Here is a 12,500-nt window from a genome sequence, read left to right on the forward strand (position 1 = left end):
TCAGTGAAGTGAAGTCACTTCTAGGAATGGCTCAGTACGTGTCCAGTTACATCCCAGATTGCGCTACGATAACTGCCCCGCTACGACTGTTAGCCAAGCACGAGACGCCCTGGCAGTGGGCCGACAAGCAGCAACAAGCATTCGACAAGTTGAAAGACACCCTGACCAAGAATCATATTTTATCGGAAACGGAGATGGAAAAGTCATCTTATATCAGTGTATTTTGTTCCTTGCTCTAGTACTCCTAGCAAAGATTTATCATTCTGGCTTTGAATCATATCCCCACCTTAGCAGAAAGGGTAAATAATAGTAAAAAAAAAAAGGTCAAGTCACAAGTCACAATAAATGTCCATAGAAGTCAGGCCACAATGAAAATAAACGATGCTACGTTAATATGTAAAATGATACGTTAATGGTTGTTTTGAGCATTTTCAAGCAAAAAGTTGTCGGAATATTTCGACCAGGGTAAACGTTCTCCAATGTCGAAAGGTCAAAGAATGTCACGTGACACAAAGACGACTACGAATGAAATGCATAATTAAAAATGAAAAAGTTAGGATGCAGAAAATGGAAGTACGCCTTTGCTTGGGGTTGTCCAATTATTGAAATTCAAGCTTCGATATACTTGGGAAGTTGTAAAATGACCTGAGAAATGGTCTATGATACTAATGTTTCGTTCATGTTGCCTATTTCAAATAAATAAGGACTTATAGTGGTTTCAATTGAGTGTCGAAAGTAATTAGCAAATTGCTTTGGTTTATGATTAGTTCACTCAGTGATTGGTTCAAAGTTCTCTCGCCACTTCTTAAACCAATCAGAAGTAAAACCAAAACCAATCGTGGCTCGCGCGTGCACATTTTCCCGCGCTTTGTGTCGGCTACGTGTAATTACTTCGAGTTTTGATTGGTTTACCAGATTGTCTCCGTCCTTTCTGATTGGCTTAAGTAATTACTTTGGTTTTGGTTTTACGACACTCAATTGAAAATCGCTCTAATGCAATATGATTTGTCTCTTCGTTTTACCTAAATTACTCCGCTGTGTAACTTGATAGTAATATGATGAAACTCACCTTTTAATGAAGACGAGTAGTAAACTATACTATAAAATTACTATACCTTTGTTTCACATTGTACAAACGAGGAACTTAAAACCGCGGCACAATGCAGTTAAGATCAAAATACGAGGATTTCCTGAAATATGATGAAAAGTTCAACAAATGGTAAAAATGCGTCGCCACGTCCCTAAGTCCCGTCGCCCCCAAGTCTCCCATTCTCCACGTCCCTATGTCCCCGAGTCCCCACGTCCCCTGTCCCCGTCCCACTTTTCGACACAGCCAATGTGGCATATCAACTGTAAGATCGTTCAAAAACCTTTATTTTTGAGTGCTCAGTTGGACAAAAAGATGCAACACTCAGCGAGAAATGATATTTTCTCTTGTTTAAGAGGATACCTTGCTTTGACAATCTCGCGGGAAAATTGCCTTCGGTTGTAGTAGATTTAAAAATCATGCGTGTTTTCACGCGTAAGATTAAATGATGAGAGAGCACGTGCCAATACAATTAAAAAAAATAGCACGCCTGTTGTACTTGCGATTTGAATAACCACAAACGACTCGTCGCTGGCCGAAAGTAATTGCTTAAGTTACCTGGTTTGGTGGCTTAAGGGACGGACCATTATTTTTCTGGAGGGGGGGGGGGGGGGGGTTATGGAAAATATTAAAGAGCATTCATTATTTACAGTGCCTAAAAGACAAAATAAATTGGTCGCAAACATGATATTTACAAAAAAAGAAATAGTTTGCATAGAGGTCAGACAAACTTGTAACCTATTAATGAAAAAAGAGTTTCAAAACTGAAATTTAGACTAAAAGTATGCAGTTGTTTGTTTGCATGAAATAAATAATTGAAATAAACAAAAGTAACACATTTGGATCTTCATATTGCCCATGTACAAAAATAAACCCAAGCAGGGCATTTCAGAGTGGTCATGTTGGCAATAAAATCAAATCAGGACTCCACTACTGCGGAATAGCAGAAAAGCCTGCTGCTCCCTTTGCGTAGTGCCTGTCGTTTGCTCTTTATTTGTGCCAGTAGGTGCGTAGGAATTAAAATGGTGAGTGCCTGGGGCGAGTGAAACAACAGCCTATTACTTGGAACTTACATGTCTAACATAAATTGGGTATAACTTTTCTGAAATTTTCTTCGAAAAGTAGTTTAAAATATTGCGCTTTTCAATGACACAAGGGCTGAGCATTTAAAATTCAAGCAACGGGAAAAAGCTAAGTTCAGAGTGTCAAAAGGTAAAGTTCGCGGGCAGTGATTGGTGGATTTCCATCCGTTTTGTAGATTTCTCTTTTTCCAATTCGTTTGTCGGCGCCGTAAAATATTAAATCATATAATGATTGACAGCAGCAAAAAGGCAACCTCTTTTTTGTGTCAGAAAGGGTTAAAAAAAGATCGGAAAAAAAAATGTTTGCAGGAAGGTGTTGTTCGGAAAACTGAAAATGTTTGCAGAAGTGCATTCTAAAAAAGAAAAGTTTTCAGAGAAAATACTACCATTTGCGTCCATCCTTAAAGCGTGACGAATTTTGCGCGAAGTTTTACTTTTCAAACGTTAACGGTTTGTCCGGTTGTGTCACTTTTGACCAATGAAACGTTGGCAGTTATGTCATGAAATTGACAACGTTTTTGGCGGCATACCATCAGCATGTTCTGTTCACGTGCTGTTGAAGTTTTCAGGTTTTCCGTAAGAGCGTTCTGGTATTGTCCTGAAGACGTCTCTGCTCGTTTTGTAAAGGAGACAAAAAAATTTGAAGTTCACAAGTTTGGAAGGAGGTAAATTACCGTCCAGGAGTCGCTTTAGATCAAGATTTCAAATGCTCCATGAATCACGGAAGCCGAGCGTGAGCGCGGAATGCCCAAGACGCAAAAATATTCCCTCCTCCATCTTTCTAGTTTCACTTCGGTTTCATGTATATTTTTCTCGTAGTCGCTGAATCACATATCTTTTCTTTTCTAATCTTTCTTCGCTTCTCATTAATGATGTACCTTTCAAGTGGAGTGTTTTTATCGGACGAAGCCTTTTTCCTTCGGTCTCTTTAGTTTCTTGCTGTTCATTATCGTTGCGAAGAAGGTCACTTTTCAGACAAGCCTCGGCCTTAGGACGATCTAAAGTAGAAATCCTAATGATTGGGTTCACTTTAAAAGACAGCAGAACAAAGTCAATAGTGCGACTAGGCTAGCGAAGCAAGTTTATTATCAAAATATGCTAAACGAGCATAAGGGTGATTCCCGCAAAACCTGGCAAATCATCAATGAGCTGTCTTCCCGAAATTTCGTGGAAACGTCTGTGAAACAACTGAATGTAGATGAGCAATCAGTAACAGCTCCAGCAGAAATAGCGCACGAATTTAACCGTTATTTTGCTACCATTGGCCCGAAACTTGCTAGTGATATTCCTTCTTCAGATGGCAACAGCTATCTGAACTATCTCACTAGCACGGATAAGGAGTTTCAGTTCCGCCCAACCTCCACAAATGAAGTATTTTCACTGCTGAATAAACTGAAAAAATCAAAGGCAGTCGGCCTTGACAAAATTTCTTCTCGACTTATTCGTGAATGCGCTATATTTTCAATCAGTCATTAAATGTAGGTGTGTTCCCAGACGACTGGAAGTGTGCACGGGTCACTCCACTATTCAAACAAGGGGAACGTGATGACCTAAACAATTACCGCCCAATTTCCGTTATCCCGGTTATAGCCAAAGTGTTTGAAAGAATAGTTTATAACCAATTATATGCTTACCTAACAAAGCATAACGTAATATGTAAATGCCAATCTGGTTTTCGCTCTATTCATTCCACCGTTACGGCTCTACTTGGGGCTACGGATACTTGGGCTTATAACATTGACCGAGGAAAAATAAACGCTGTTGTTTTCCTAGACCTAAAAAAAGCTTTTGATACGGTTAATCACGAGATCCTTTTATCTAAATTAAATAATTACGGCATACATGGCATTTCTTACAACTGGTTTAAGTCCTATTTGGACAACCGCACTCAAAAGTGTTCCATTAATGGATCACTTTCTAAAACTTGCTCACTAAGTTGCGGCGTCCCTCAAGGGACTATTTTGGGTCCATTGTTGTTTTTGCTATATATCAATGATCTGCCAAATTGTCTAACGAATTGTGTGCCATGGATGTACGCAGATGACACCCACCTAACATATGCGGGTGACAATACAGGCGACATTGAATCAAGTCTTAACCATGATCTAGAAAATGTTAAAAAATGGTTGATAGCAAACAAACTTACCCTGAACATGACAAAAACCGAATTTATGCTGATTGGATCAAGGCAGAGGTTGTATGCTCTCACAAATCCTCCAATTCCCGAGATTAATGGTGGTCCTATCACTCAAGTTTCTGTTGCTAAATCCCTGGGTGTGCTTATTGATAATAATCTTAACTGGAGTAGCCATGTCGATAAGCTAACAAAGAAAGTAGCTTCTGGAATTGGAGCCCTCAAACGTGTAAGGCATCTCGTTCCTCAGACGACATTGCGCTCTATTTATCACGCTTTACTTCAACCGCACTTTGACTACTGCAATGTCGTCTGGGGAAACTGTGGTATCACGTTACATGACAAATTACAAAAACTGCAAAATAGAGCAGCCAGAGTTTTGACCTTCTCTAATTTTGATGCAAATGCTATTGAGCTATTCAAAATTTTAGGCTGGAAAAATCTAGTTAGCCAGCAACAAATTGCGCTGGCCACAATGGTCTATAAGTGTCTTCAGGGGCTAGCACCGGAATATCTATGTTCTAAATTTACAAACCGCGAATCTGTTTATAGTTTAAGAGACTCTAAAGAAAGCTTAATGTTCCGTTTCCGCGGACAAATTATTATAGAAACAGCTTCAGCTATGGAGGTGCTACTGTCTGGAATAGCTTACCCCTCAAAGCGAGACAAGCAGAGTCTCTTGGGCTTTTCAAAAATCTGATTAAAGACATCTTTTAGTATAAAGCACGGCATTCATGGAAAGCAGCTTTAGAATTAATATAGTTTAATTGTATTTTATTGTAATCATTTTAAAATTTTACCATCTGTAATTTAGATTTTAGCATTGTTTGTAATCTTAGCTGATGATTTTACCGTGCATAAATAATAAAATATCATATCATATCATATCAGATACATGGATCAGTCCTTTCAACGGGTTTGGTTTTCACACTAGTTGACGACCCCTCGAACAATTGTAGCTTTACCTGTGATCGAGAAATATCCGTTCCTTCGATACGTTTTGAGGAAGAAACTGCAATTCTGAGGCTAGGCACATGCTCGCCTTCATCATTTTGGTAAAGTATATCAAATTCCATATATCGTGCTTGGAAACTCACGGGAGATAAATGTTTACAACTCTTCCAGACTCCTAGGCAGATTATCTCCGCTCTCCTGAAAACTTCAAGAACACGTGAACAAAACATGCTGGTATGCCGCCAAAAACGTTGTCAATTTCATGACACAACTGCCAACGTTTCATTCGTCAAAAGTGACACATAACCGGACAAACCGTTAAAAACTAGTTTTCATATGTCGGGAAAATCCCAGACGATCGGGGATTTCGCAGTTTCCCGACCATCCCAGATTTTGCCGACTAATGAAAACCATAAATCGTAGACATCCCCGATAATCTGGGATGGTCGGGGACGAATCGGGAAGATAGAAAGCGTTTCTATTTTCCCGACGTGTCCCAGATTTTTGCGATCGTCGGCGATCATTCCCGACATATGAAAACTCAAATTTGTACTTTCACGGACGTCGGCGATGGTTTTTTAGCTCGTTCCCAATCCTCTAAATTGCATGTTTCAATTTTTGGCGCACTTTCCATTTTCCGTCAAAGTCACTATCGGGAGAATCGAGGACAAGCACCTTGCGATTTTCCGGTATGTCGGCAAAATCTGGGACGGTTGGGAAACTGCGAAATCCCCGATCGTTTGGGATTTTCCCGACATATGAAAACTAGGCTTAACGTTTGAAAAGTAAAACTTCGCGCAAAATTCGTCACGCTTCAAGGATGGACGCAAATGGTAGTAATGATCCGTCCCTAAAGTAAACGAGAATTCCACAGAAGTTTGCCGACTCGCGTAACTGTAAACGACTTGGAAAAGCAACTGTTTTCACGTGATTTCCGGTTGTCACTCGCTAACTTGTACGTGCCAGCGTTGATAGGCTTAAGATAGGAGAAGTGATTAAGAAAACGCAGTGAAGTGAGACGACTTTCTTGGAAACACTGGCCTTGGACTCGTGCCTCATAGTTTTTTGACAGACTGAAACAAATTGAGTTCAACATGGCCCTCACTGTCGTAATGGCGTGCGGCGCGCTTCTGTTCTCGGCTGTTTTGCAGGGTAAGTTATATCCACATTTTGAAGAAATCTTGAATTGTCAGCAATCTTACAGCAAGTGTGCATGATATGAAGAGTAAAAATAGCCATTCTCTCTTGAGATGAAAGGCTGTGAGACGCGGCGTACAGTTTATAACCATTTGCAGATGTCATTTCAAAGCCAGCACTTTCTCCAGTGAGACCATTTGAGCTCGCATTGACGTAGCAACCAAACTATTAAGTAATGGTAATAGGACTGAGAGGAGTCCAATTCGCCCAGTAATCATACGAGTCAGTAACAAAATTGGACGACCGGGCAGCGGGAGTCTGCTTTGTGAATGTAGGATAGTAAACCTGAATTTCGTGCGGGCTTTGCCTTTCTATTGAGAACGCTACACTGGCGACAAAGATGACACACCGAAAAAAACAGAAAATTCCCAATTTACAGCAAGTACAGTCAAACCGACAAAACAGTACCCTGGGTTCCAGAGGTTATTTTCTCGCTATGAAAAGAGCGAGTCACGAAGCGGCTTCGTGACTCGCTCTTTTGTCGCTCTTTTCATGGCGAGAAAATAACCTCTGGAATCCAGGGTAACAAAACAGCAGCATCAAGAAAAATCAAATGAGATTAAATATCAGCATACGAAGCAATCAGTGACAACTCTACTGCCCTTTCCCTCGGTTCGACCTTTCCAAAGACATGCAAAGACAACGGTGCACTCGGCACTCGATGGAAACAGTACGTTCCAATATTCCGAAATCTCTTCGTGGCGCTAAATATCACCAAAAAGACGCGACAACGGGCCATTCTGTTGCATTACGCTAGCGAAGAGGTGAACGACATTGTTGACACTATACCCGACGCCGTGGCATAAGGAGTCAGTGCTCGACGTTGCCCATGCGACTGGATTTTATTCGCTGGCGACTAACTTTTCACACTTGGTTGCCAGCCTGGCCCGGGTTGCTCGAAGCATGGTTAGCGCTAACCAGCGTTAAATACCATGGAAACGTATAGGATTTCATACCTCTTAACCAACGGTTAGTGCTAACCAGGCTTCGAACAACTGGCCCCTGGCCGCTAAGGTATTTATATTATATTATATTATATTATATTATTATTATCATTTAATTTTTTATTAATCGAATGAGTGCGATGAATGTCCAATAGCGGACTATACTTTACGCTTTAGCCTTTGCAAACGGTGTTTACGTACCTCATAACGAACCTACCTGACACTCGAACGCACTCTCTCATGTACGATAACTACTAGTTTTAAAATTTTATTAACACGATTCATCATGAAAAACAATTTCATTTCTTTCACATTATTTCTGAGAATTACAGTCGTCAAAGGCAAAAATTCTACGGTACATAATACATATTATACTAATTCTAATTCGGAGTAAACACCAGACATGCCGGTGTACACCCAAGTACGCGATCATTGCATTTAGCTTGTTTACGTATTTTTTAAAATACAACCTTAAAAGGTTGTAAAGGCTTTTTCTGTATTCAAAATCTATTATGTACACTTTCCGAGTAAAATTAAAAGTTTCTAGAAAAATCGTGGATGTCAATTCTGGAATGAAGTTAGTGAAAGATGTAAATTCAGTTTGCGTTTCCTCGAGTTAAAATAGCAAAGGAGATAATGCAACCAGTGTTTGCCCCTGCTGTATTCTGTGGGGGCACAATTTGGAGTCTCAAGATGTCCCAGAAATTTCAATTCAGCCTGCATTAGAACTGCCTTCTATCCGGCGCAACAAAAATTTACCACTGTCACAAATGTCGCAAATTATTTAAATGCGTAAACAAGCGAATACAAACTCATAGCCGACGTTTCGGCACCATTCTCAAAGGCAAATTGAATAAATTGATGCGGAGATTTAGTGTTCTCTATAATTAGCATAAGAACAAAGGCTCACAAGTTTTTCAAGTGAATACCTTTGCGCCAATCAAGTCCGTTTGCACGTCGAGAGAAAGGGTTTGTGAATTAAAAGCATGTCAAAGCAGTATGTAAATGCAGATATCATGTTGCCATGTCTGGAACAGTCGACTCTCGTCAGCGATGTTATGATTGCGATCAGTATATAACGTAAAATGTTGACCGGGTATAAAACACGGTCTGAGTATAAAACGAGGACTGGGTATAAAACGTGCACCAGGTATAAAACGCGTTCTGCGGACTATGTATGAAACAAAAATCAAAAAAACGGAGTATAGAACAAAACTAGAATTGTACTGGCCCAGATACAGAGTTCTAAAAACGGGATGACCCTATTCGGTGGAATTGCGGAAGACACGGAATATTCTAAAATACGGAATACATATATGGGATATACGGAATATTCTAAAACACGGAATATACGGAATATTCTAAAACGCGGGATGAGAGGAAAGTCTTTTAAAAAAGGATATAAATAATACACTTTTTGCCCATGAGTAGTCTGCGTAGGATAACGAAACTTCGCATGATAATTTTACATTTCCTCGCGACCAAAGGTATAAAAACGTTTTACAGAGAAGAGATGATACAAAGCGATTCACCTCTGGGCGATATGTTCCCCCGCTTCCATTTTTGTGCCTCTCTGACTGTGTCGAAACACCGCAGGCGCATTTTCCCACACTTAGAAAAGGAAAAATGGAGAAAGACGTTGGTAAGTGTCTCAATTGCCTGACATGTTGCAAACATTTCTTTTTAGTATTTTGTTTCGCGTGCCTGTCGTTGGAGCGCGAACGTTCGTTTTAGTAATGAGCTAAATTCTAATAGTACGGCGGCTTAGCTAAAGAATTATTCCATTTTTGATGCAAGCACCAAACTTGATAGGAATATGTACATTTCTAGGCTGGTCATTTCCTGATATAGTGCCAAAAGAAACGATAACATGTCGTACATTATGTTTTTAAGACAATTGGGACACTTACCATCGTCTTTCTCCATTTTTCCTTCCCTGAGTGTGGGAAAGTGCGCTGCGATGTTTCGGCACAGTCCGAGAGGCTCAAAAACGGAACCGGGAAAACATATCGCCCACGGGTGAACTCTTCTCTGTAACACATTTTTATATCTTTTGTTGCGAGGAAAGTAAAATTATTATCCGAAGTTTTGTTTTCCTACCCAGACTTCTCACGGGCAAAAAGTGTATTATTTAGGTATATCCTTTTTTTTAGACTATCCTCGCATCCTCCGTTTTAGAATATTCCGTGTATTCCGCCATTCCGTTCCACCATTCAAACATTCCACCGAATAGGGTCACCCTAAAAAAAGGCCTTGAGTCCTCTACTTCCGTGTCAAAATATTATCACGTACACACAAATTCTTAGTTACAACATCGACCGGGCTAGAGGAAGTAAGAGTAGAGATTTTCTCTAAAAATTGTACTTTAATCAACGAGTTTAGCACTAGAGGGAGTGGAAAAATTGTTATGGGGAAGAACGGAAACATTTAGGCATATACATGTTCTGGCTCGCACGCAATCTTTACTCCCAAAGTCTGCGTTAGAGGCCAAAGATGAAGTTGGTAGTGTGTACGCGTAAATCAGAACATGGACTATAACAGTTGTTCTCTTGGTTGAGTGCTGTTTACAGGAAGGACCCTTGCGACACTGAAGTGAATAAAAAGTTGTATTAATCGGAACAAAAACTTTATTTTGTGAATAGGTAAATAGAACTTTTTACCGCTCTTTAAATTAGACAACGTAAAAAAAACAACCCTCAAATGGTGAGTCTGCTCCTCTTGCTTTTGCTCGCACACATCCTCATCATCCTTATCATAGCATGGATCCATATTCATTTTTAATCAAAGTCCTCAACCGGGCAAGTACGTCTTATGATATACTTGCCCGGACAAATTTTGGGTTGCCCGAGCAAAATGCGAAAGTATAGAAAATAGTCGATAAAATTACTTGTAACTTGAGCATTCGCGTTTTATTTTACACTCTCGTCAGAAATTACGAATTTTGACTCTTGAGTATTATGTTATTTGCACCGTGTGTTCTGTCGCACTTTGTAGTAATCATCACACTTTGTAATACCTGTCGTACTTAGTGGTAAAATAGCTGTCACACTTTGTAAGAAATTGAGCGGTCGCACTTTGTAATGACAAGTTGTCGCACTTTATAATAAGCTTTCAAATTTTTTGTTTAAATGGCACGTTTGGTAGAAATCGCATATGACTTAACTACTTCCCCAGGGCACAAATACGTTCTTCTTTGATATTTTGCTCTGCATACTAAACTGAGGGAAGAAAAAGAAACGCGTTCTCTCCTACACGCTTCTCGCAGTTATTATTTTGGAGATCACACAGCTTGCTTAGCAACGATGGAATGCAATAAGTGAATGGACGGAAAATAACTCCTGGTAAAAATAACAACATGCGCGAGAGGATTGAGTTCACGGGTTAGTAAGGGAGATGGAGGCTTCAAGTGACTCGCTACTTGCTCTATACGAGGTTTTTGTTTGGGGGAGGAGGGGGGTTGGGGTGTAGGGGTAGGTCACAGGATTTAAAAAAGTCACTACAATCGTGCCTAAAAGTCGGGGTACCTTCAACTCCATTACAAGACAAATACCAAAGTTCTTCAAAATATACACGCAACACAGTGTAAATGGTCTATAGGTCTGTGCAGTAGATGCAAGCACGGTAAATAGTCGAATTTATAGTTGTATCGTTCTTCGCTTGGTGTGTGCTGAGGTATTGGAAGATGGGAGTGGCAGTTATGGATGGGACCTATCTTATATTCTGAATTTTTTGATGCGTTATATCTTCAAGATTGGAGAAATGGTCCTCGTCGCCTATTTAATGAAGAAAATCATTTTTTCACTGCTGCCTCTGGATCAAAATCCGCAAGTGATGTGCCCTCCAGTGAAATTCCCATGAGATCTTCAAGGGTTTATCCACCAAGGGAGGAACGTGAATCATTCTTGATTCTATTTTGCTCTGATTATGCCCTTTCACAGCTGAACAGCGGAGATGGTAAAAACCAGGAAGATTTCAACCAAGTGGAGTCCATCTTTGAGATCATCTTTGTACGGTTCCTTTGTTAGAAGGGTGGTCACCTCAAAATGACCTCATTGATCTAGGGCAAGAGGCATTTGTACTTCTCACACAATGGTTTCGACCAATGCTTCAAGGCAAAAGCTGTCAGATTGCTTCCATTATATTCCATCTCAGTGGATCTCTTTAAAGGTTCTGGGGCCCGTTTCTCGAAAGTCCCGAAAACTTTTCGGGCCCGAAAAGCCATTTGTGAAACTGCCAACCGCTTGTTTTGGAAAGCCGATCTTTCAACATGTTTTTAAGGTAACAAAAAGAAAAATGACTGTGAAGTTTGACGAATTAAATCCTCTCCATTCTTCAGATACAAAGGGGATTGTGACACCCGACAATGGCCTATAAAGTTTCGGGACTTTCGAGAAACGGGCCCCAGGTCAGTACTCAGTTCAAGAGCAAAGCATACCTCGAGTTGATCTGTCATCAAAGTATGCTTTGATCTGCCACCTTTGCAATTAAAAAATCTTAAGGTGGCTCTAGTTTGCTCCAGAGAATTTTTTTAAACTTTGCAGAGAGTTTTGTCTTAGCCTGCTAGTCACTTTTCAGCAGTAAAAATGGTGCTCACCAAGTTCTTTTTTGAGATATAAGTGCTTTTACACAAAATATATTGCGTTTTTAGATGGTTCTTTTGTTGCCATGGTAATTGATTACGTCGCATTAATATGTGCATCTTGTTAAACAATTATTGGCGTTTCATAAACTGGACCGTCAGTCATTGAAGTCAGAGCCGACTTCAATGACTTTAGCCGTCGCATGCGAGTTCTCGAATACTTCCAAACTTTCCCGCACGACCTGACCCTAATCCATTTCGTACCAAAAGCACTTGGACTCCTCCTCCTTGCAGTGAGCCGGCTCTAGATACCTCCGTTGTTGAAGTAGTAGAAAAGGACGTGCTTAACATTACATCTCGTTTTATACGAGACAACTTGACCGAACTCGAACGACAAGCCATCACAACACTTAAAAGACCCGACGACATCATCATTAAGTCAGCAGACAAAGGATCAGCTACGGTCATTATGGACATAAACCGGTAGGATCAGTATAAGGAACCGAGCACGTCTTCCGCAATA

General features: G+C 40.3%; 1 protein-coding gene and 1 long non-coding RNA gene across 2 annotated transcripts in view; one reads left to right on the forward strand and one right to left on the reverse strand.

Annotated features, from left to right (window-relative positions):
* Positions 1–4,427, reverse strand: part of LOC137976773 (uncharacterized) — an 18,945-nt gene extending 14,518 nt beyond the window's left edge. The window contains exons 1-2 of the long non-coding RNA XR_011117788.1: positions 4,316–4,427; positions 1,116–1,190 (exon numbers count right to left, since the gene is read on the reverse strand). This is a non-coding gene — a long non-coding RNA (uncharacterized lncRNA). The remainder of the gene's footprint in view (positions 1–1,115; positions 1,191–4,315) is intronic.
* A 1,796-nt stretch (positions 4,428–6,223) lies between these two features.
* The window catches only part of LOC137996071 (mucin-like protein), an 86,200-nt gene continuing 79,923 nt past the window's right edge, over positions 6,224–12,500 (forward strand). The window contains exon 1 of the mRNA XM_068841508.1: positions 6,224–6,409. Coding sequence (XP_068697609.1) covers positions 6,352–6,409 — 58 coding nt within the window. The 5' untranslated portion in view covers positions 6,224–6,351. The remainder of the gene's footprint in view (positions 6,410–12,500) is intronic.

The sequence above is a fragment of the Montipora foliosa genome, chromosome 1, assembly GCF_036669935.1.
Source record: "Montipora foliosa isolate CH-2021 chromosome 1, ASM3666993v2, whole genome shotgun sequence".
NCBI classification, from domain to species: domain Eukaryota; kingdom Metazoa; phylum Cnidaria; class Anthozoa; order Scleractinia; family Acroporidae; genus Montipora; species Montipora foliosa.